The sequence below is a fragment of the Thunnus albacares genome, chromosome 16, assembly GCF_914725855.1.
Source record: "Thunnus albacares chromosome 16, fThuAlb1.1, whole genome shotgun sequence".
NCBI classification, from domain to species: domain Eukaryota; kingdom Metazoa; phylum Chordata; class Actinopteri; order Scombriformes; family Scombridae; genus Thunnus; species Thunnus albacares.
The window spans coordinates 24,422,888-24,449,135 of record NC_058121.1 but is presented as its reverse complement, the minus strand read 5'-3'; the positions used below and the strand labels follow the sequence as shown (position 1 = coordinate 24,449,135).

The window sequence follows — 26,248 nt, the reverse complement described above, 5'->3', positions numbered from 1 at the left end:
CATGCTTCAATGTTTATTTGGGTTCCTGACTGTTGTTTTAAGACAGACTTGAACCTGTGAACCCGTCCTTCAAGATGTTTTATGAGTAAAGTTTTGTTCCAAGGCTGGATTTTTTAGTTATTTATGTTACTACAAATGTTTCTCGTTCCGGTTTCATTTCGGCTCTCTGTGGCGATCAAATCAAAACAAACATGATGTGGTCAGACGGAGCTGAGTTTGACCAGTCCTCTCACAGAGTCCTCATGCAGAGCGTCCTGGCTGGCGGGGTCGTACAGGGCAGCGGGGGTGAGGACAGGTGGGAGTGGTTGGGGGTGGAGGTGGGCGTGCGGATGTGGGGGCAGGTGGGTGGGGCAGGGCAGGGCACCCTGCGGCGTGGTGCAGGGCGTCTCCTCGGGGCTGACGAAATGGTGGTGGTGGTGATGGTGGTGGTGGTGGAGGTGGTGGTGGCAGTGGGAGTCCGCAGCGGCGTCTCTAAGGGTCAGGACGTCTCCGCCGCAGGACGGCACTGATGGCTGGGTGGGGGCCAGGTAGGCGCAGGGGCCCCCCAGGGTGGTGGTCTTCCCCGGCAGAGGGGCCAGAACCACGGGGTCGCTGTGGAGCAGAGGGGTGGCTGCCGCTTGGAGGACAAACTTGGTGCTCTGGATGCACTGATCCTGATCACACTGAGGACAGATTTAAAGAAAAGCTAAATATTCATTTAAATTCACAGGAGAACAGACAGTAAGAATGTTTCCTTTACAGCGTTCAACAAGTTTTTATGCAATTTCTGCAAAGCAAAATGTGAATTAGTTTGAGCTGCAACTAACGATTATTTTCCGTTGATTAATCGATTGGTCTATATAACATCAAAAAATGGTAAAAAATGTTGATCACTGTTTCCAAAAGGCCAAGATTCAACCTGAAATGTCTTGTTATGTCCTGAACAACAATCCAAAACCCAAAGATATTCAGTTTCCTATCAAAGAAGAATAAAACAGAAAATATTCACATTTGAAAAGCTGGAACCATAAAACTTGACATTTTTATTAAAAATGAAGCAAAATGATTAATCGATTCTCAAAATAGTTTAGTGATTTTCTTTCCAGATTGTCCAGAACTACTGTTTTATTATTTAGGTAATATTTAATCAGCTCTCCGGAGATGCCGTGACACTAAAAGCACTTTAAAAATTTGTCAGAATACTAAATTCTTGTCTAGAAAAGCACAAATCACAACCCTGCAACAGTAAAAAAAAACCTCAGGCTGGGTTTTTATTTCAATTCTGGTATCCCTTCTGGTGCAGCAGTTCTCTATAAATCATTAAAAAAATAAGCTTCAGGCGGCTCAAAATAAGCTTATTAGAGTCAAATCCAAACTACAAAGCCTGAACTGACCACAGTGCTGGAGAGGAATAACCTGTAATCTGCAATATTATAAAAGATTTTGCTACAAGATGCTGTCTAACTGTTGTTATTATTATTATTATTATTATTATTATTATTATTATTATTATTATTATTATTATTAATGTTATGACTGCAGCTTCTCTTCAGCGGACCAGATTTGTTCCTCCACGTCCTGATGATTTATATCATATATCACATGTCCGTATTGATCAGCTGTCACCGTCCTCCTACATACAGCAAGGAGTGATGTCATCCTCCACCTACCATGTGACTGTGGAGCTGAGTGGAGGCGTAACTTCCACCGCCGCTGGTCCCGTTGGACTGAGAGACGGTCTGCGGCGTGTCAGACTGGATCAGGCCTCTCCTGTCAATCAAACTGGGACACAAGAAGAGAGAGAGAGAGAGAGAGAGAGAGAGAGAGAGAGAGAGACGTTGAGATGAGTCAGTGAGCTGCAAAACTGAATCTCAGTAATCAATTCTGCTTCATGTTGGATCTTACATCTTGTCTTAACCCTTTTATATACACACATGTATATTTCATAAGACAGCTTTTGGTGTTTTTATTTGACAGTGACAGTAGAGACACAGAGAGGTGGGTGGGTGATGTTGACGTCGCACTTCATGGTCACCTTAGTCCCACCAGGGTGCTCCACTTCCTGAAATCTTGTCGTCATAGTGATGTTGCCAGGCAACAAGCATTATGGCCAGAGATGCTGCACAATGCTGGCCGGAGGGGTACAATGTTGTAGGAAATCACATATCATGTTGCTGATTTTAATAATTTTGTTTAATTCTGACTAAGAAGTTCTTGCGCTTCTTTTTTGTTTTCAAGATTATATTTTTTGGAGCATTTTTGTCTTTATTTGACAGCTGAAAGTAAAGAGAGAGACAGTAAACAGAGTGGAGGGGGATGACAATCAACAAAGGTCCCTAAACATATTTATGTAAGTAAGTGAACAATTCACCATTCAAATCGATTACAGTACGTACAGCAAGTGAACGCATCACCAATGAACAACAGCAACTGAACGCATCACCTTTCAAATGCAGTTCAGTAAGAAAAACAGTAAGTGAATGCATCACCATTGAACAACAGTAAGTGAACGCATCACCATTCAAATCCACTTCAGTATAGAGCTGCAACGATTAGTCAGTTAATCGATTAGTTGATTGGCAGAAAATTAAATCGGCAATTATTTTGATAATCGATTAATCGTTTGAGTCATTTTTCAAGCAAAAATTTGCTCGTTATAGCCTCTTCAGTTAGAGGATTTGCTGCTTATCTCTGTATTTTCTGTTACTCTTTAAACCAAACAACCAATCGGTTAATTGAGAAAATAATTGGCAGATTAATCAATAATGAAACTAATTGCTAGCTGCAGCCCTACTTCAGTATGTAAGTCAACACATCACCGTTCACTTCAACAGTACAACAGTTTCTTCCTAAAATGCACCTTGAGAGTTTCAGTTTTTATGTCCACAGTCTTGTACCTTTGACTTTCTGTCAATGACCCAGATGTTTTATAACACAGCTGTTCATCTTCTGTTCAGATGATTTTTCTGTCCGTCACCTCACATTTTCTATGAGAACATGAACAAGGTTTTTACAGCAGGAACTCCAAAGCTCTCTGCTTGACCTAAAAAAAAAAAAAAAAAGCCTTTTTCATGTTTGTGCAGATGGATCTCACCACCTGTCATCCCCCAACACTCAGGGGGTGTCAGCAGCAGGTGAAGCCGACATGTTAATAAGCTGTCAAACACTCTGAGACACACACACACACACACACACACACACACACACACACACACACACACACACAGCTATCCTTGTTAGGACATTACATTGACTTCCATTCATTGTGGACAACTTAACCCAAACCTTAACCAAGACCTCAGAAATTACATTTTGGATGTCAGGACCGGGCTTTGGTCTCCATGAGGACTACACACACACACACACACACACACACACACACACACACACACACACACACACACACACACACACACACACACACACACGTTTGCTTAGGTCACTTTTGGGGACATTACATAGATTTACATTCATTTCCTGGAGTATCACCCTAAGCCTAACCATAACTTTAACCTAACCTAACCTTAACCACTGACCCAAAAATCAGTGTTTTACCAATTGGGGACACGGCTTTTGTCCCTAATTGCACAAGCCGTCCCCAATTAACTGGTCTTTAGTCTGAAATTTGTCCCTGAAAGTAGCCTATGACAGACAGACACACACACACACACAGACAAGTTTGCACAGCTATACTTGTTAGGACATTACATTGACTTCCATTCATTGTGGACAACTTAACCCAAACCTTAACCAACACCTCAGATATGACATTTTGGACTTTAGGACCGGGCTTTGGTCCCCATGAAGACCACACACACACACACACATACACACACACACACGCGTTTGCTTAGGTCACTTTTGGGGACATTACATAGACTTACATTCATTTCCTGGAGACTTACTCTAAGCCTAACCATAACCACCACTTGCCTAACCTACCTTAAAACTCATTTTTGTTCCTTGGCTTTTAACTCGGTGTGTTAAAACCAAGAAATGTCTCTTTTGTCTGTTAAACCGGTCTTTACGTCTTAATTGTGTTTTCATGGCCTTTGTTATCATGATTGTACAGCACTTTGGTCAACTGTTGTTGTTTTTAAATGTGCTTTATAAATTAATTTGATTTGATTTGATTGATAACCCTAATCCTAACCCTAACCTTAACCATTGACCCAAAAAACAGTGTTTTACCAATTGAGGACACGGCTTTTGTCCCTAATTGCACAAGCCGTCCCCAATTAACTGGTCTTTATTCTGAAATGTGTCCCTGAAAGTAGCCTATAACAGACACACACACACACACACCAGCTGGTACGACCCAACACACAGACTGTGTAATGAGTCTGTGTCCATATGTTCAGTCCTGGAAAACAAACATCTCCTCCACCTTCCTCTCATTATCATCATCATCGTTATCCTCTCATCATCAGCAGTTACATCTTCATCCTCTGCTGACACGTGCACTCTCTCTCTCTCACATCCTCCCACAGGCAGCTCGCTCGCTGTCATCCATCATCACTCAAATCACTCAAGAGTCTTGTTTTATCTGTGTCAGGCTTCATCAATCAGTCAATAGATAATCAATAACACTTTCTTTTTTTCCTGTGGATGGACGCTGGGTTAGAGATAAAAGCTCTCAGTCACACAGGGGGTGGACAAAATAATGTGAACACACAGGACTGGCCACTATTGTTGAAATCAATATCACGATTTTCATTAGATTTTTTTAATTAGATTTTTTTTAAGCTAAAACGTTAGAAAATTGTCATCAGAAGAGAGTGTTGGTGAATTTTATGGATATGGACAAAACCAAGTTATGATGACGTGAGTAAATGTTTGTAGGAGCTGTACTTTTTTCAGTGGTGGAAGAAGTACTCTGATTCTCCAGAAGTAAAAGTCCTGCATGAAAAATCCTACTGCAGTAAAAGTACATAAGTATTATGAGCTTGATGTAGTTAAAGTATTGCAGTAAAAGTAGTGGTTTGGTCCCTCTGACTGATATATTATTATATATGACATCATTAGATTATTAATACTGAAGCATCAGTGTTAGAGCAGCATGTTACTGTTGTAGCTGCTGGAGGTGGAGCTAGTTTCAACAACTTTATATACAGTTAGCTAGTTTAGTCCAGTGGTTCCCAACCTAGAGGTCGGGCCCTTCCAAAGGGTCAGCAGATAAATCTGAGGGGTCGTGAGATGATTAATGGGAGAGAAAAGAAGAAAAAACAAAGTTCTGATACACAAATCTGTTTTCAGTTTTTGGACTTTTTCTCTAATCTTTGATTTTTGCTGAAATATTGGATCATTTGAACATTTATTGAAATGAAAGCATGTGAGAAGTTTAGAGGGAAAAATCACTATTTGGTGGAGCTGTTAACAACTCATAGACATCTGAAATGTGACCCCGACTACACACTGCTTTTTGTAAGACTTCAAAAGCCAAAAAGGTTGGAAACCACTGGTTTCATCTTTAACAATGTGTTGTATTTTAAAAGCTTGTTATATTATCCATTGTGTCAAATCTTCATCTGAAAAGTAACTAAAGCTGTCAAATAAATGTAGTGGAGTAGAAAGTACAATATTTCCCTCTGAAATGTGGTGGAGTGGAAGTATAAAGTAGCAAATTTACAGTAGTGTGGGATAGTGGGGCGGTAGGCTTCTCTTGGACTTTTAGGTACTTAAAATAAATATGTCCTGACAGCTCTGATGGAGCTCAGGATTCATTCATGAGGGCTGCTTTGTTACAAACAATTCCACCATATAAACCTGCAATCTTTGAGTAACAATTGACCTCTTTGTGTACAGTCAATGGTGTAGATGGGTAGCAGAACACAGAACATTAATTACAGTCAGATCCTGACCGATCCGGTGTTAACGAAGTTACTGCTGCTGTGCCATGTGCGTAAATGCGCACATTACTCTCTCAATTTAAAGACGCTTATAGTTTCAGCTGCTGCGTGATGCTGCAGGTATTTAATAAATTCAAAAGAAAGAATCTAATGCAGCCAGCTGTGGGCAACAAACAACATCAGTATTGATGTTTCTGCAACATCCTGGATTACATTCAGTGACACTTCAATGACATTAATGTAAAATTCAGACAATCTAACATGTTTCAGACCTGCCTGAGTCACATTAATAGCTGTAGCTTATTCTGACAGATGTTTTAGTAGATTATGTTATAGATGCAAAATACTAGAGAAGTAAAAGAATCAAAATACATGAAAGTTGGTTTGTGTTTGTGTAGAGCTCTGTGTGTGCACACCTCTGCTAATTAAAGTCACTCAATTTGAAGCTTTTGTGCTCACTGTAAACAGTAACTTTACTGCCTGTAATACATCCATGGCCTGTATGCGTCTTGTTAAGTCCATATTTCTCCCCCTCCCCCTGTCGTTCCACTTTGTTGCATTAAAATACCAGTTTTGCGGACCATAAATACGAGGGGCTCGGCTCAAACCATTCGGGGTTGAGGCAGTGGCGGCCCACAAGACCAACAGGATGGACCCAAAGCTTTGGCACCGTGCTCACTGCTGTTGTGTTCACTGTTGCTGTTGACATGAACACATGAAAACTGTGATTCACAGAAAACCCCCTGCAACTTTTTACCTTAAGTGTTGCACTATAGCGGCATTTGAGGGGATAGCAGCTGCAACTTCTGATAGCAGCTGCTGTAGTGGAGACAATTTTTCTTAGAATACGGAAAGTAAACTCCAGGAACACACCTCATTTTCTCAGAAAGACAGATGAAAGAAAGGCTCAATGAGAGATTGTGGGTTGGTTGAGGTTGTGCTATTCAACATACTTCAAGGGTCAGCAGTTATGTTCAACCATGGTCCAGTTTTTTTCAAGATGTTTCATTGGGGGAGGGGGGTCGGTAACCAGTGCAGTGAAAAAACCTCTATGTTTAGTTTAGTTCTTTTAATTAATTTAAGAATACAATAGATTTCTTCATCTTATTTTAATCCTACTTTGACTAAAAATGACTCATACGTGTATATATGTTTTGTGTTGCACTTAGAGACGTACTTAATTGGTTATCCACACGATAAACAGCGTCCTGCTTCATTTATGGGTGATTGAAAGTTCTGTTGTTGTTGTCTTAGAAACAAAAAGATATTGTTTCTGTCAGACTGACACCAATTTGTGTTTGTGAAGGACAAATCTGTTCTGGTCCAAGTTGTGAAATTGAAACAGCGTCAGAATTCACACATTAAAGTGTCATTTTCTGGGGGTTTTTTTAGCCTTAATTTCTGCTCAAACAGCACAGTGACACCATGTTGTTAATACCTCTCCTGATGTGGGGGCAGGATTAGCTGTATCACGATTATATTCATTGAGATTTAGTTAGTTTTGATGTAAACTATGAAAGTCGAAACTTCTGCTTTCATCAGTGGGACAAATATTTTTGCTGGAGGGCTGAATATGGCCCAACATTTACATATTTTATTCAAGTGTCAAATATCCGTATTCTGTACTTTTAGCCACATATTGTCTATTAAACATTTAAGATATATTTGAATATTCTAGGGATGGTTCAAACCCCAAAATCCACCCCTTTGTTAAATTTTCCAAACCTCATTTAATAAACTTTGCTCCCATGAATTTTCAGACCAACTGAGTTAAACTGGACGAATCAGCTACTTTGAGAAAGCAATAAAGAATGTTGGCAAAGTGTCTGAGAATCACCACGCAGGTTTACAGACGGGTCATATATCCCCTCAGACTCTCTGTAATGACAATATACGACAGAGAAGTTGTGCAGACGGAAACACAAGAGCTGATGAGAGCAGAGACGAGGAGGCAGACATGATTCTTCTCCAGCGATCCATACTGTGACTTTGATTGTTTTTTGATTAATTTTGCAGCTCGGCTTGTCAGCAGCGACAGAGAGCATTGATGTCTGTGGAGGAGAACGGCAGAGAGAGGCTGTTCTTCCTTTTTGATAAAGCTTACAGTGAGGGCTGGCTCTGGCTTGCCCTGGACCAGCCACTAGTTATGCTTCTATAGGCCTTGAATGCCGGGGGACTTCCCATGATGCACTGAGCTCCTCTCTCCTCTTCTCCATCTCCATCTGTACGCATTCATGTCCCATTAAGTCATGTTACTAACTCACTCGATCACAAGAATCCATCTCGTCAGGCTTCAAGTTATGCGCTTGTGGCCGAACCAACAGCGGTTCAGACCAATCAGCGTCCAGTGAGGAACTACTGGCAGCTACAGGCGTGGTTTAGGTGTAACGACAGCCAGAGTAGACGGTGATAGACGGATGGTTCATCCAATCATCTACCAAGTAATTTTCGCGTCAGGTTAGTAGAAACTGGATCTGTGATTGCAAGCCACCCACTGCCCCCGTGATCCTGCTCAACACCCACTGCTACAATTATTATTATTAGTCTTATTATTACTATTATTACCATACATTGGTATGTGGAACTTGCACTGTGCTATGCTCTCTTTCCTCCTGCTCTCTCCCTCTCTCTCTCTCAACCCAACTGGTAGAGGCAGATGGTCGCTCACCCAGAGCCCGGTTCTGCTTGAGGTTTCTTCCCGTTAAAGGGGAGTTTTTCCTTGCCACTGTCGCCAACTGTTTGTTCATGAGTGAATGTTGGTTCTCTGTAAATTAAAGAGTACTGTCTAGACCTGCTCTATGTTAAAAGTGCCCTAATTCAAACTCATAAAGTCTGTTATAATTTGGCGCTATATAAATAAAACTGACTTGACTTCTCTGAGACAAAGAGGAGGAGGAGGAGGAAAAGTGTAATTACTTCAAGGAAGGTCTCAACTGAAAGCTGTCCTCATTAAACACAGAAACACACTGTCTGTCTGCTGAGAGAGGAGGAAAGGAAGATGATGGAAAGAAAAAACAGAATCGCAGAGAAAGACAGAAGTGCCGAGTGATGTGACATAATGTGGATTCAGTTGGCAACTCAGAGTTTCAGCCCTGCAGCTGTTTTGGTTTGATATTTTGATCTCCAGCGACCAGCTGAAGGAAACATAAAGCAGACATGACAACAGCAGGAACAGTGGATGATGAAAATGTGAGGAATGAAATACAATGAATTTTTAACTTTGGCAACACACATTCGGAGTGTTGCTTTTGAATGACTAACAGTGGAGTCTGGATTTTAAAAGATATGTTTCAAGAATAACTAAACCTTAAATCCACTTTTTCTGTTCGTAGATTAAACACAATTAAATTATTATTGGATTCTGGTTCATATCGTCACAGTTTACTGTTTTAGCAGATAGTATACAAAAAAAAAATCAATACACTTTAACACTTTATACTAACAGGAATGGAAACAATACACGTAATGTCGGATGTCAATCAAACTTTAATATGCTACTACCAATTAAACTTCACAAAGAGACAGCAAAATGTTCTTCTTAAGATTTATTACACATAATATCTCAGCCCTCAATACAATCTGAGACTGATCCTAATCTTCCACTAAAGACCAGAGAGGACAGTGAAAACTACCTGGTTTCTATTTTTTACATGTGGTTTAATGCTGATTTTGATCCTGATAGTTTTTATTTTAGTCCTAAATTTAGACCAGTTTAGTGCTGACTTCAGTGCTGAGTTTAGTCCTGATTCTGCTAAGGTTAGACCTGTTACTCCTGAGTTTAGTCCTAAATTTAGTGCTGAGTTTAGTCCTGAGTTTAGTCCTGATAGTCCTGAGTTTAGTCCTGGTAGACCTGAGTTTAGTCCTGGTAGACCTGAATTTAGTCCTGGTAGACCTGAGTTTAGTCCTGGTAGACCTGAATTTAGTCCTGGTAGACCTGAGTTTGGTTCTGATAGTCCTGAGTTTAGTCCTGGTGGAACTGAGTTTAGTCCTGGTAGACCTGAGTTTAGTCCTGAATATAGACACAAGTTTAGTCCTAAATTTAGTGCGGAGTTTAGTCCTGAGTTTAGTCCTGGTAGACCTGAGTTTAGTCCTGGTAGACCTGAGTTTAGTCCTGGTAGACCTGAATTTAGTCCTGTTAGACCTGAGTTTAGTCCTGGTAGACTTGAGTTTAGTTCTGATAGTCCTGAGTTTAGTCCTGGTGGACCTGAGATTAGTCCTGGTAGTGCAGAGTTTAGTCCTGAGTTTAAACCTGATAGTCCGAAATTTTGTCCGAGTAGTGCAGAATTTAGTCCTGATAGTCTTGAGTTTATTCCTGGTAGACCTGAGTTTAGTCCAGGTAGTGTAGAATTTAGTCCTGAGTTTATTCCTGATTTGGGCCTGTTAGTGCAGAGTTTAGTCCTGAGTTTAGTGCTGCTTTAGTGCTTTAAAGGACGTTACTGACCTGGGAGGCAGTGGTCCACACAGAGCAGCGCAGCAGTTGGTCAGGATGTTTCCGTAGCTGTAGGGGTTGTAGTTGTCCTTCCCTCGCTTGGTGGACCAGGACCCTTTAATCTGAACCAGGACCAGGACCAGACCAAACCAGGACAGAAACAAAGAGAAGAGTGTTGGTTCACTTCCTCATCACCAAAAATATCACACTCAGATCAAAACAGCCACTGTTAAACTTTCTCTTTCATATTCAGTCACAGTGACATCAGATTGGTTCTCATGGAGCCCTCTCAGGGACCTCCTAGTGGTCCCCGGTCCACAGTTTGAGGCCTCGTATACTCACGTCCTCGTTGGTGGTCTGGTTGGAGCTGATCAGGTAGGTGTGAAACCCCGACAGACCGACGATGGACCAGACCGAGAAGAAACACACCACCACCTCCAGGACGGTGCAGACCAGAGTCAAGGTCAAACTCTGAGCTCACAGTTACTCAAAGATAACAGTTTGAAAATATGAATACAACTAAAACACATCATTCTGTAGCTGAACATTATGCAGGTTATAAAGTATGCAGGTTATACAGTCAATATGTTTCCATTTTGGGTGTTGTCCAAAATCTTTATAAATAGGATTTAAAATAAATTAAGTTTACATTTGTGCTACACAGATGCAGTTTTTTAAAACCCTATGGAGCCCCACAGGTGTCATGGACAAAAACAAAACACCAATTCACAGAGAATTACGTTAAACGCTGGCAAAACAATCTCACCACATGGTCCTTTAGTAGCTATTCTGGAGCTTTTAATTGTATTACACAATCTTCCTCATCAGGAAACACATAAGTTGTTCTTAGAAACGTTTTCAGGGATGTCAAAGTAAACACGCAAACACAGCTAAATCCTGTTCACAATAAGGCAGTGGAACTAATCTAATCTAAATGAGCAGCTTGGGTTTAAGGAGACACTGGATACTGTACATTAGATTTTCCTCTTCAACGTTATGTTATCTTTTATATCCTTTTAATATATGTTAAAATGACAAAATGTTTCATAATTTTCGCATATTTTTTGCTATGACACATGCCAGGCTCCATAAAATTTACTATTAACCTTATTCCAGCCCCATGATACCTTGCATGAATTACAGGCGCAACTTCCGATTATTCTTTTTACTGAACTAGCGTCTGCAAGAGTTAGCGCTATGCTACAAGTGTCTCCCCTCTTCTTATAGATTTTTGGGAAATCAATCTTAAACAATCAACATATAGCAGTTGGTTAAGTTGAGTGTTAATTGGTGAGTTTTAGAGGTCCTGGTACGTAGGCTTTGTTACCCTCGGCTAGCTAGGTTAGCTGTTTCCAACTGTTTCTAGTATTCTAGTAATCTCTGCTTTGAGATAGATAAGATTCTGTTCAACCTTCAACAAAACACGTCCAACTTTATTACTACTGAAGTACTGATGAGCCTCAGAGCTTTTCAGTTTGTTCATCACTTCACTGTCAGTAGCATAAGTATTCAGTCTACAGTAAGTAGCAAAAGAATAAATGAAGCAGCTAGATATGCTACTGTACATTATCCAAGGCCACTTCTTTTGTCATGCCTCATATAGAATTCATTTGTAAGAAGATACAGCAGCATATTTACTTTCTTTGTAGACTCAGATCTTTTGGAGCCAGTGGTCAGATCATTTTTCTGTTTAAATCTATTATTCAGAGTGTTATGCTGTACTGCAGTACAGTCCGGTTCAGCAGCCAATCTGTGAAACTTTAAACTAAACTATACAACCAATTCTGAATTTGTGCAAAGATTATTGGCCAGCCTGTGGCACATTCCTTTTAAGTAGATCACAACAAGAGCATGCTCAGACTTAGTAACAGCATGTCCTCTGACTCCTCGTATGTTTTAGACGGAGAAGTCCCGCCCTCTAACAGACGATTTAGAGTCCCTCCATTAAAACTCTTTCATACCAGTCTATCCTGTTGCTTAACCAAGATCAGCGTGCTGCTAATTGAGATCTGAATCCAGAGGATACGATGTGTTATTTTTGATGTTACGATTGTTTGATTTGTTATGTGTCAACCTCTTAAAACTGAACTAAGGACGCAAAATTAATTTCAGTATAAACTGACAATAAAGGCGTAGTAGTGTAGCAAATCTTTGTGTAGTGTATTGTATCATATCGTACTGTATCATATCATAGTGTATCGTATCCTATAGTATCATAGTGTATCATATCATATTGTAGTGTAGTATATTGTTGCGTATGGTATCATATCATAGCGTAGTGCATTGCATTATAACGTATCGTATCTTCAGGTCCCGTCCTTTGGTAGTAGAAGGCAGAGGTATGATCACATTATCCTGTTTAAGGTTCCAACATAATTTACTATTTGGATTAATTAGTCGGAGATCTATTGGAGGGGAGGGTGATGGTTTGATTCCTCATGTGGGGATCCATAGACACTGAGGTTAATGGGCTAGGATTGTCAGTAACTATTATAGAAAGAGGATTACAGTTATTAGCTTGTGACTCCAGTAGACACAAACAGAAAACAGTAGAAGAGTGAAGAGAGATTAATCTAAATGTGGCCCCCAGAGCATGTGACAGGGGTTTGACCTTGGCAATGGATTATGGGACTTATTGACCTGTGGTTGGTGACTGTGTCAGAGTCATTGATTTATCAGAGCTGCATGCAAACACAAACACACAATATTAACCTACACAGGGAACAAGGGAGAGGAAGTGTATGAGAGAAATTAGTGCCTCTTCTGATTTTTTGTGTCTGTGCTGTGGCAACATTAAGATGCAGCAAAGATGAACTGCATGACGAGATGTAACCAGAAACTAAATGCTTATGTAAACATGTGTATGGGCTGAAAGTATGGATTATTTCTGTGTATGAACTTACTTAGTGTGTGTTTATGTGTGTGTGTCTGATGAAAGGCCTTAATGAAGCTTAAAGTCATAAGAGGCATCTCTCAGTCTGTCCAGCCATTAAAGCTGCATTCATTTATTTTTGGTCCACTTGTTGGCAGCAGAACAAGCTGTAAATACAACATCTGACATTATCAGCTTATAAAGTAGTTGTGGCTAACATGTTAGTGAACAGCAGGCAAAGAGCACCATGATCATCCCATTAACAGTGCCAATAATGACTAGTGGGGTTCCTCAGGGTTCTATTCTTGATCCTTTATATATTCAGTTTAGTTAAAGCTAAATTATTATTATTATTATTTTTTAAAGTTTTGTCCACTTGGGGGCAGCAGAGCAAATTATAAACACAACATCTGTAATATTATCAGTTTATAAAGTAGTTGTGGCTAACATGTTCGCAAACAGCAGACACACAGCAACATAATCGACCCATTAATAGTATCAATAATGATGTGGGGTTCCTCATGGTTCGATTCTTGGTCCTTTATATTTTCAATTTTGTTAGACCTAAATTAATTTTTCATTTTTAAAATCTTTTGATCCACTTGGGGGCAGCAGAACAAGCTGTAAACACAACATCTGACATAATATCAGCTTATAAAGTGGTTGAGGCTAACATGTTGGCAAACATCCAGCAGATAACACATATGGTATGTGGGTTTGTCAGTCAATGTTAATATAAAACATATTGATTAATGCAGCTTTATATCATAAACTCAACTCAGAGACATTGGCTGTTTCTGATTGGCTCTCCACAGTTAAAGGATATCTGGCCGGACTGTCTTTGAGTGCGCTCAGGAAACCTGTCCGGTTCGATCCTGCAGGACACAGAGTGTGTTTTCACGTTATTCAGTTTAGCATTACGTGCAAAAGGCATGCAAATATAAGCAACACTAAGAACCTGTTGGATGGATGAAAAATGAAAACTTGTACATCTTTACCAGTAGTCGGGTAAAAAATATGAAGTTCGTCCTGAGGGAGGCATCATAAATCTAAAGGGTTTATCTCTGTACGGTGGCCATTACAGGACATCTCAGACTAAGCATGTCAGGGTTAGATCAACTGAGTCTAAGGTGATTTGTCAGGCTCAGCTGGACTTATGCTTTGACCTAAATGCTAATGTTAGCATGTTAACACACCACAGGTTAGTAATTTGTCATTTTTAGCATATTAGCTTCTTTACATACATATTTAATAACAAGCTAACATTTAGCATTTTACCTTTAGCATGCTAACATTTAGAACGTAATGCTTAGCAAGTTAGATTATTTTTTAATATGTAATGATATATTGTCTTGTGGCATACATACACATAAATTAATTTAAGTTGTGGAGGTTTCTGACATAAGACGGAGTAAGAACCTTAGTTAGAAAAAAAATTGTCATAATATTACGATAAAAAAACCTTTTTTTCTGGGAAAAAGCTGTAATATTTCAAGAAAAAAAAGTTTTAATACAAGAAAAAAGTCATAAAAGATTTCGTTGCTTCAAGAGTAATATGTCATTGTGATAATGCTTATAGGTTGACTGGATTAGATGTGCATGTTTCAGCGTTTAAAGATAGTCCATAGACTACTGAAGCCTACAGTTATTTAAACTTGTATTTGTATTAAAATCTTGCAATATTATGACTTTTTCTTGCAAAATTATGACTTAATTTTTGTAATATTACAACTTTATAATCATCCCAGATTTGTTATCCTAATTGTGGCCCCAATACTCCGTTGTACTGTCTTGATCTGAGGCAACAAGTCAACATTTTGACCTCAGGATTCATCCTCTGGAGATGTTAAAGGTGCGTAAAAACTTCATGACTACCCACCATATTTTTCTCAACTCTGAAGAAACAAAGAAATAAATCAAGAGCAAAACCAAACTGGAGAAACTGAATACTCAATATTATGTGAAGACTGAACAAACACACCTATGACTGGGGAATACATTAAAAATAAATTTAAATTAAAATCTGTGGTAGTGAATGTGTCATTTCAGACTGAGTTTGTATGTGATAAACTCAAGATCTTCGATATTTTAAAGATTCAAGTAGCTAAATTGTGTTAAAGATGCATGTTTCTAAGGGGGATGGGCTGTATAGGAATGTGAGCTTAAAGCTGCAAGTAGGAAATTTCATCCCGATTTGGCGCTAGAGGTCACCAAAATCATTAGAAATTACTTTCTGAGAACCGTAAATATCCACAGAGACTTTCATGGAAATCATGCTCGTTCCCGAACCAAAGTTTTAGATTGATGGTTGCCTTCGAGGCCACACTTCTGGTGGGACAGCAAGAGTAAACATCCCCAGCTGAACTTGCCAGTACAAAGAGCTTCTGCTCTCTAAATTTACATCTTGTAGATCAAAGTCACGACACTTAGCTGGATCTTTTTATAGCTCTGCTGCTAAAAACAGAAAACAAGCAGCGTAGTGTTCAGAGGAAGACACGGGTTTATCTCAGACAGTCTGCCGGTTGTAAAGACTTTGAATCTGAAGCAGCCCGAGGCTTCAGTTTCTGACTGTTTGGAAAACAGCATCAGCAGCCCGAACGCACAGATTTAGGTCAATGAGTGTGACACGGAGGATCGGTCAGTGTTTCTAGACCCAGAAACACAAAATCAATGATGGGTTTTACTCTTCTGTCTGGGCAGCCGTGGATTTACTTTATTTCTATGAAAATCAACCTTCAGAGAGGGATATAATTCATCTCATTCAATATTTAGTCAATTTCATCATCAAGTAGCAGTGCAGTAGTGATCAGGGACTATTTAGTTAAGAGAGAGAGGAAAGCCATGCATTGACTCATGACTGTTGCTGGAAAAACAAATTTCTCCAATTTGACCACACAGTTTAAACATTAAGCTATAGAGTTGCGAAATCAGAGAAGATATTCCAGGGGCCCCTGGTTCAGAAGTAAAAAATCCTGCTCATTTTTCTCATAGACAACATTACGTTACTCACAGTTCTCTCTCTTCTACGGCTCGGATCAACAAGGCATCATAGTATTCTTAGCCGTCCACCACAATCACCACAAAACGTGATTTCTTGGGTACATTCAAGCCCTTGCCAAACGAGTTTACACAATGCTGATTAAGCCTATCACCGCCAGATAAATCTCTCTGTATACAGAGTTTTTAAATCTCATGTCAGGAGGGACATTCTGGCTGTTTGAATGAGCAACCAGAGACTTCCGCTGGCCGAGCTGGCTGACTTCCAGTTATCTCTCCGCTAACTTGAATGGGGATAAAATAATTTAATCGTCTTTACTCTCACTGCTTGAAGGGCAGTATCTTATTCTGGCCCTTTATGCGCCCCCTCAGTTCAGCCTCTGTCTGAAACAGGCCGTTTTAGCTCCTGTCTCTTTAAGCCCCGCCTCCTGATGAGCCCACTCTGTTCTGATTGGTCAGCTTCAGGAAGCTTCCTCCGGCTCCAGAGGCTACGGAAACAAACTATAGTAGCAGGATTTCACTTCTTTTTCTTGTTCTTTACTCCAAATGTCAACTTCTCAAATACATCCGTACATGTTGGAGCTGAATCAGATCTGATCTATGAGAGTGGACGATACATGGAAACACCTTAGCAACAACCTTAGTAACCAACACTACAGAACGGGCGACCGCTTCTGAGCGTATGCGATGAGCCGACGTCAAACAAAACGTGACAAACGAAGCGTTCACAGCAGGTTGAAGCCCTGGCTTTTGACTTGCAGGCAGCATTTCTACATACGTTCACCTCAGGTTTTGGAGCTTTGACCATGTTTAGTACAGATATCTGACATCATAACAGTATTTAAATAACAGAAAATCACAAAAAAAGCATAATATGTCGCCTTTAAATATATGGCAGATGATAAAGAAATCTGATTACTGATAAAACTCTGTGTTTCGTGCACATAATAACACGTCTGATCTCCTGACTGCTCTGAGTAACGAGCAGAGTCAGTATGAACGGTGTCCTGCTCTGAAAGGATCGATCAGTATCTGGAAACAGGAAGAGACTGCAGCGTCAGCCTCTCTCTGACAGCCTGTCAATCACAGAGCAGGGGGCGGGACTAGGGAGGATTGATGACCTCGTCTCATCCATTACACAGATGAGAAGCTGCTGCAGAGCTGCAACACACAGACGCTTCAATACAGAGCCAAACAGGACTGATATCTAACATAACCTACTCTCTATGACCTTTAAAATGTGGAATAAAATGAAACTGTAGCTGTACAACATGAATTTGAAAAGGATCTGACTGTATCACATAATAAAACATGACTTAGAGACAAAAGTACTACAGAGAAACACAGAGCAGCTGATTGTTTTTATACAGAAATCAATAAGTGAATCACAGTAGAAACAGAGCGGAGGCAGCCGCAGTGGTGGGCGGCGTAACTCACTGAGGATGACGTGGGTGATGACGAAGGCGAAGATGAAGATGGTGAGGAAGGAGAGCGAGAGGATGAACAGGTAGAAGAAGCGGTAGTTCCTCCGTCCGACGCAGTTCCCCACCCAGGGACAGTGATGGTCGAAACGCTCTGAGACAGAAACATTTAAAGAAATGAGCTTTGACATTTTCTAAAACTGAAACAGAAGATGAGAAGCTGTATTTACAGAAATATTCAAAATCACACGGTAAAAACTTTTATATCAGCTGAATGGAATTTATTAGTTTTCTTATTTTACTAGAAAACATCCTGTCAATAAAAAAGGAAAACCTGACACCGTACATCAGTCTTTAACCCTGAACTAGTCGCCCCTGATTCATTTAGAGCTGCAACTATTCTGATAATCGAATAATCAAAAAGTGCAAAACATTTGCAGCTTCTTAAATATAAGAATTTGAAACTTTTATGTGTCATACATGATAACAAACTGAGTATCTTTAGATTTGGGGCTTTGATCAGATAATAGAAGATATTTGAAGGCGTCACCTCGAGCTCTAAGACATGATATCAGACTTTTTTCACTATTTTTAGACATTTTATAGACAAAACGATTAATTTGGGAAAATAATCATTTGCTAGTTGCAGTCTTGTACCAGTTTGCTTGTTCTTTGAGATCACAATGTCTGATTAAAGGACGAGTTCACAGTTTTTCAAGTGTCTTAAAGCAACGGTTAGGAGCCCAAATGAACATCGAAACAGGTTTTTCTTGCTGTAATCATTCCTCCTGTTCACACTGACCACTAGAAGATCCCTTCATAATGCACTTACAGTCCTCCTTCTGTACAAAAATGTATTTAAAAGTTCATCTGAAGCTAATATGAAGCTTCTTTTAATATCCAGTATGAACAAGAGGAATGATTACAGCAAGGAAAACCTGTTTCAATGTTCATTTGGGCTCCTGACTGTTGATTTAAGACACATTTGAAAAATTGTGAACCTTTCCTTTAATCATCTGTTCGATCAACGATCTGGCAGATTTGAAATTTTAATGTCTGTCTGCAGCTTGAGCAGCAACAGGAGTATGTTTGACATATTGTGGTTAAACTGTAGTGTGACTGAGACGCTGTGATATAAAACTGAACCTCACATCAGATTGTTGCATCTTTACTTTCTGTTTATAGAACTGCAGAAAGTAACGCTGCCTCTCTCTCTTTTTGTCAACATTGTTGAGGACTCGGACGTCTTGTCTGAATAGATTTTAGCCGACAAACCGACCGCTTTAAGTTCAGCGTGAGCATAGAAGTCAAAGGTTCTGTTTGTGCGGAAAGGAACATAGAAGATGAATAAAAACTGACCGACACAGTTGTCACACAGGCTGCAGTGTGACGCTCGCGGCGGTCTGAAGATTTTGCAGGTGAAGCAGTATTTCAGTTTGACCGTCTGACCGTTGATGAGAACTTCTCTGGTGCGGGGCGGCGGTCTGCAGCCTGCCGAGTCTGAACAACACAAACACAAACACACTGTTTTTAACTTGTATTTTTCTACTTTTGTACTTTAAAACCTGCATTAACTGAAGTTTGGTCGACTAGTTTTCAGCAGAAACAAGCAGTGAACACAACACTGACTTATCATCAGCTTTTAACAGTTGCTTATTTCCACATCCAGCAGTTATGGAGCAACTTTATGATTCATTTGGAGTCGTGTTTCTGTCCACTTGGTGAATGTAAGTCCAATATTGACTCTCTTTTAGCTCTGTTTTTGGTCTCCACCAACTCCTGAGGGAAATATCTGGCTCTTTATCTGCTAAATGCTCCACTATGTTCACCAGCTAGTTTAAGCTAACTGTGTCTGTTTGCTGTTTGGTGCTGAGCAGGTAGTGTACAGTGGCTTCTTAGAGCTTTTCCTCTGAAAACAGCTGCCTGCTGCGGCCAAAAACGACGCTATGAGAGCGCTGAGAGTGAACCAAAACTGTAAAGTTGCAGCCGGACAGATAAACAATGAGCTGAAACTTGGGAATCAGTTTGTAAGTTTAGTTTGTCAGACAGGAAGTGAGGATGTTGTTTCAAGCTTTGCGTCACAGTATAACTTCTATAAAACTGTTTCTATCCTTCGTCTGTGTGTGTTTAAGATCCAGCTCGTTTCCTGCCGACAGACCCAGACATGGACCATATTTGGTCATTCCGGGCTCTGTGGTGATTGACAGCTCGGTCAGCTGTATCCGCCGTGAAAATAAATAAATAACAAACAAACGAGGAAAAAAAAAATAATAATAACAGGTTTCCAGAAATGGATCAGAGAGTTTCCAGCAGTGACGTTCAGTTTCTGTGGAAACGACTGATTCGCCAAGACAGACTTCTGACAGAGCGGAGGTCTGAATACCGGAGAGATGACATGTGACTGAACACACACACACACACACACACACACACACACACACACACACACACACACACACACACACACACACACACACACACACACACACAGTGTCTGGAGGAGGTGGTGAGTGGATGTGATGACTCAGTATCATTAGAGAGCAGCTTCTCCAGCTCATCTACAGACTTTTACATCTGATAAGAACAAAAAACCTCAACAGACACGTAAACTAGAACAACGAGGATTCAAAGTGACGATTAAAAGTATAAAAACTGAGATTAAAGTAACAAAAATGAGAAAGTTTGACGAGAACAGTTTAACTTCATCTTTTGGCCAAACTTTAACTTTTCACGCTGAAACTTTTTAAATCACTGTTATGATATGTTTCATTACTTTTCCTTTTTTTTTATCATCACTGTAAGTTTTCACAGCACTGCTTTTTCACTTTCCAGGGATCGAACCGACAACCTTCTGGTCACAAGTTCAAGTCTGTAACCTAATAGTCCAGTCAATCTGTGGTTTTATGTGATCCTTAGAGACATCCAAATATCATATTAAAAGTATAACATTATAAACTTAGTGGATTCATGTCACAGCGTCACACAGAGAAGTGTGTATCTCTGCTTCTGAAATGCTATTTTCATATAATTTATGTCAACACGTTGGTTTTCTAGGGTTTTCTTTCACATACAACCATCAGATACGACCTGTTCTGAATGTATATGTACACTTTGAGGTTACACTTACGCCAAAATGACCTTTTTTTTAAAAATCCAAACAAAGTCAAACCATTTATTTATCATTGAATTTTCTGCACATACAAATTTATCTTAGTAATATGTTTTTACCATGAAAACTATGATACATATCAGCACAGAGAGACCAAACATGACGCAGCTTATTCACCGATAATGTTTCCTTTCATACAAACTTTTTTTTTGTCAGTTAGTGTCTCACTGACATTTTCCATCACTCTCACTTTAATTACTGATAACTCTTCATCATAATTACTTTGATTGATACGTCTGGGTGAATGGGTTACTCTGTTACGTCGTGGCATGAATCCAGCTTTACGGTGATGAATGTTGACGGTGATGTGAAGAAATTATGAGTGACGGCGATTAAAAGCTGCAGCGAGAAAAGAAACAATCAAGATAAGTGACGATGAGATGAAGAGTAAAGATTAAAAAAAACTGATGAAGAGTCAAAATATTAAAAGTAACAGCTTGTAAGTCAATTTAAGGCGATGACTGCAGATAAAAACCACATAAGAATGAGAATATTTCTAATTTCAAAGCACAGTCCAGAGTGTGTGTGTGTGTTTATGTGTGTCTCCATGGTTACCGATCTGCCTCTCCAGGTCGGCGGCCTCGTCCGGCGTGGCTCGGGGCAGGACGCCGGGGTCGCTGAAACTCGCCCTGAACAGCATCCCCATCACGAAGATGAAGAGGACGCCGCCGACCGCCGGGATGGCCGGGGTCAGGTTGGACGCCAGGAAGGGACAGCTGCAGACACAGAGATGGGGACCAATCAAAACACTCCCGAAGGTCTCGGGCCAATCACGTGAGCCTCTCTGATGTTTTCAGGACTTCATGAAACACAAATACTCAAGGGGGGCCACGGACGACGGGGGGTTTCACCTCAGGGGCCCGTTCTTGTTCTAACATCAAACAGACAGTCTGAATGCTGCCTTTTATTTGAAAATGTTTCTTTAAAGGGCAGGTTCGCAATTTTTCAAGTCTGTTTAAAAGTTTAAAAGTCTATCTGAAGTTAATATGAAGCTTCAGCGTCCAAATGAGTCAAATCAAGTAGATATCTTTCAATATTACAGTCTTTTTAGTGCCAAAGTTCCTCTTTTTGTTACGATACTTCCACTGCAGCTCAACAGGGAAACACAAAGAGGGAATTTGATGCTAAAAAGACTGTAAATGTGTCAGATATCCACTTGATATGACTAACTCAGACTGCTGAAGCCTCATATAAGCTTCACATCAACTTTTAAATGACTGAATGCACATTTGAAGGGGATTTTTTAGCAGCCAGTATGAACAGGAGGAACAATTACAGGGAGGAAAAACCTGTTTCACTGCTCATATGAACACCTGACTGATGTTTTAAGACACATTTGAGAAACTGTGAACGTGTCCGTTAAAGAAGAATAAACCCAGAACAGATCTGAGCGTCTCAGGAGAAACAGCGTCTTCGCACTGATCTGACGTTTCGGAGGGTAAATTTAGCTCTGATGATGGAGGCGGCGGAGCTGAAACTGACAACCTTTACCTGATCACACACACACAACATCAATCACGCGCTGTGTCGGCGTGTTTGTTGTGAATAAATCCACTGAAACAAATCAGAGAACTGAAACACAGCCTGCAAGGAAAAAAAAAAAAACTGTAGCTTTCGCAGAATAAAACAAACATCAAGATTTCTGTTTCTTGTTTTATCTTTGTGACGGAGTTCGTGTCGCATATCAGAACAAAACTCTGTCTTAGTTGATCTGTTTTTGAAGTTTTAGCTAAACTCGCTAGCTGCAGTAGTGACAGTGTTTGCTGTCAGCGGTCTCACTTTACAGATGTGGAACGTTTCCCGACAGCCTGCAAACATACAGCTGCAAAAAAACAACTAATGTTTCTGTTTACAGCAGGAAACAGACGATATTCAGCACTTTTGATACAACTTTTAAAAACCTTCTAAGGACGACTGACATGGAGTCTCTCCCTCTCACAGACACTGGACGCTATATTAACGTAAAATCACATAATCTTATATTTATTTCCTCTAACATGGCACATTAGGTTAAACTTTTATTATTATTAATTGCACATCTGTATATACTGTTTACACTATGAACATCTGCACATTCCTGCTCAATATTTTGCACATTTCATCTCTTTAATCTAAACTTTAAACTTGCTTTTTTTCCATTTAGAATATGTTTTGCATATTTTAATGTAAATTTCTGTTTCATATTATTTACGATTTCTTGATTTTTGTATATATTTTGATTATTATGCAACAACATTAAGGCAAATTCCTTGTATGTGTGAACCTACTTAATAAACCTGTTTCTGACTTCTGAAGCTTTTTACAACTTTTTGCAGGTTAAATAACTTTGAGCAAAGTAAAAAATAACTTTTTCACCTTTTAAATACTAATTTATATAAAAGCAGACTTCATAGTTAAAGTTAATTTGCAGATTTCTTCTCTGGATGTTTTGGCATCATGTCTGCAGTTAAGCTGCAATGATTAGTTGATTAATTGATTAGTTGTCAACTATTAAATTAACTGGCTAAACAAGTTTGATAATCGATTAATCGTTTTGAGTCACTTTTTAAGAAAAAAAAGGTCAAAATTCTCTGGTTTCAGCTTCTTAATGTGAATATTTTCTGGTTCTTCATGACAGTAAACTAAATATTTCTGTGTTGTGGACAAAATGAGACATTTGATGACATCATCTTGATCTTTGAGACATTTTTCACCATTTTACAGACCAAACAACTAATCGATCAGTCGAGAAAATAAACGGCAGATTAATCGATAATGAAAATAATAGTTAGCTCTGGTTTACAGCGACATAATGAGACGACTGATGGAATCATTAGTCTGATGGTTTATGAGGTTAACGTCAACAACAACAACAACAACAACAACAACAAGCTATTTTAGAAGATATAAAGTAAATATTCAACTAATAAAGTTAATTCCATGACATTTAACTTTCATCATAAGCAGCTGCAGAGATTCAGATTCGGTTTGTTTACAGTGAAGACGACATGTGAGATGAAGTCATCATTAACATTATAAACTCACCTCATGAGCACAAGTAACATTAAAACAACCGTTAATTAACCGTTCACTGCAGCGGAAAAGCAAAATACTGTAACAAAGCAAATTTACATACATCATAAGTTTTTGATTTAGACGTTTATATTTTATATTTCATTCGTATAGTCGATCATATCTTCATGATGATGTTTATGCATATTTATTTACCTTTCTCCCCTCCTCTCTTTTTATTTATTTACTTGTTTATTTTTTCCACCTTCCCAGATGCACATTAATTATACTTACTGAAACTTGTGAATATGTTTAGTCGATAGTGTTTGTTCATGAAATATCAGAACATAAATAAGAGATCTGATACAGATTTTGGGGGATTCAGCCTCATTTTCACATGAGAGATGAGTAAGAAAAAAAATAGTGAACATTTTTTCTTTCAAGTGGAAAAATTTAGCAGGTTACCATCTTGTAACCAAAACAAAACAAACAAACAAAAAACAAACAGATAAATAAATAAATAAGATTTTTTTAAAACTCCAAAACCTCAGAATAAAGCAGAAAAATAAACACAAAATCAGATTATGGAAATAAAATAAACATTCTGTGAAAATAGTGAATTCTTTATGAAAAATTACAATTAAAAAATATTTTTTTCCCCTCAGAATAATTTTTTTTTACAAGTGGAAAAACTTGTCATCAGTCAATAAAGAAAATAAAATAAACAAAACCCCCAGAACAAAACAGTAAAATAAACAAATAAATCTGATTATGGGACTAAAATATAATAAATAAATAATAATAAAAAAATCTGTTAAAAATAGTCTGAATCCCTGAAGAGAAATTAAGATTAAAAATCAGTTTCCACCACAGAATATTATTATTATATTTAATATTTTATCAGAATCCTATAATCCTATAAACATCTTCCATTTACATCAAGATCTATCTATTAACTTCTTTTTTGTCTGACATCATGACCTCCAGCTGGGGTCAAAGGTCACACAGCTGATGTTGAGACTTTTAGAGAGGTTTTTTTTTTTTTTTTTTTTTAACACAAACTGGGTTTAAATCTCAGATAATAATCCCAAAATTAAAAAAGTGTGTGTTTGACTCACTCGAAGGTGAAGAAGAGGCCGCAGGTGAGCAGGATGAGCACCAGGGTCAGGTAAAACACCCCGGTCTGCCTCGCCATCATGATCCGGCCCCCGCAGTAGAACCGGTTCCTCCCCGGGAACACCTGCCACTTCCTGCGGGGGTTCCGGCTCCTCTGGGCCGGGCAGGACGGCTCCAGTGTCTCGGCGGTGGCCGGGCAGGAGCTGCTGCTGCTGCGGGTGCAGATCTGGTTGTACTGACCCGGCTGCTGCTGCTGCTCCAGAACCGCATGATGCATCTGAGACATGTGTCCTCACAGGTGAGCAGACAGGTGAATAACCGCAGAGATTACAGGTAATATGGTGCGTTCAGGGTCCGCAAATCTTCAGATGAATCCTGCTGTTGTTCTGTAATTTTCTGTAAACAAACACCAACTCGTGGTCTGATGCACGCGCGCGAGGGTCCAAACCCACCCCCCCCCCCAAAAAAAAATCCAATCGCGAGCCACCACAACACCCCCGCCTCGTGCCCAGCTGCGTCCCGATCACATAATCCGGCTTTTATATCCCGGGATAAAAGATCCGGTTCTGAACGGGAGACGGAGCCGGACGGTCCGGAGCGGGAGGAGGCAGCGGCTGGAGGTTCAGATGGTGTCTGTCGGTGAGGAGGAGGAGGCGGAGGAGGAGGAGGAGGAGGAGGAGGACGTGTGGAGCATCCTGATCCTCCGCAGAGCTCCGCGTCCCGGACTGCACAGATCCTCTATTGACGCGATGAACCACACTGTAGAGAAAAAGGAAACCGCAGTGACAAAGTCACATTTACTCAAACACTGTAGTTAAGTACAGTTTTCCATGTGATGCTACTGTATTCTTCCACTCCACTACATTTCAGAGGGAAATATTGTACTTTCTACTCCACTACATTTATTTGACAGCTTTAGTTACTTTTCAGATGAAAATTTGACACAATGGATAATATAACAAGCTTTTAAAATACAACACATTGTTAAAGATGAAACCAGTGGTTTCCAACCTTTTTGGCTTTTGACGTCTTACAAAAAGCAGTGTGTAGTCGGGGTCACATTTCACGTGTCTATGAGTTGTTAACAGCTCCACTAAATAGTGATTTTTCCCTCTAAACTTCTCACATGATTTCATTTCAATAAATGTTCAAATGATCCAATATTTCAGCAAAAATCAAAGATTAGAGAAAAAGTCCAAAAACTGAAAACAGATTTGTGTATCAGAACTTTGTTTTTTCTTCTTTCCTCTCCCATTAATCATCTCACGACCCCTCAGATTTATATAGTGACCCTTTTGGAGGGGCCCGACCCCTAGGTTGGGAACCACTGGACTAAACTAGCTAACTGTATATAAAGTAGTTGAAAGTAGCTCCACCTCCAGCAGCTACAACAGTAACATGCTGCTCTAACACTGATGCTTCACT

General features: G+C 39.6%; 1 protein-coding gene across 1 annotated transcript; it reads right to left on the bottom strand.

The window, feature by feature from the left end:
• On the bottom strand, positions 1 to 25,121 carry zdhhc14 (zinc finger DHHC-type palmitoyltransferase 14). The gene is made up of 9 exons (XM_044376571.1): positions 24,826 to 25,121; positions 21,272 to 21,432; positions 18,907 to 19,047; positions 17,564 to 17,701; positions 13,956 to 14,004; positions 10,600 to 10,702; positions 10,270 to 10,379; positions 1,650 to 1,761; positions 1 to 662 (listed from the first exon to the last, which is right to left on the bottom strand). The coding sequence occupies exons 1-9, from the start codon at positions 25,107 to 25,109 to the stop codon at positions 201 to 203; spliced, it is 1,560 nt and encodes a 519-aa protein (XP_044232506.1). The 5' UTR covers positions 25,110 to 25,121; the 3' UTR covers positions 1 to 200.
• Between the last annotated feature and the right edge of the window lie 1,127 nt (positions 25,122 to 26,248).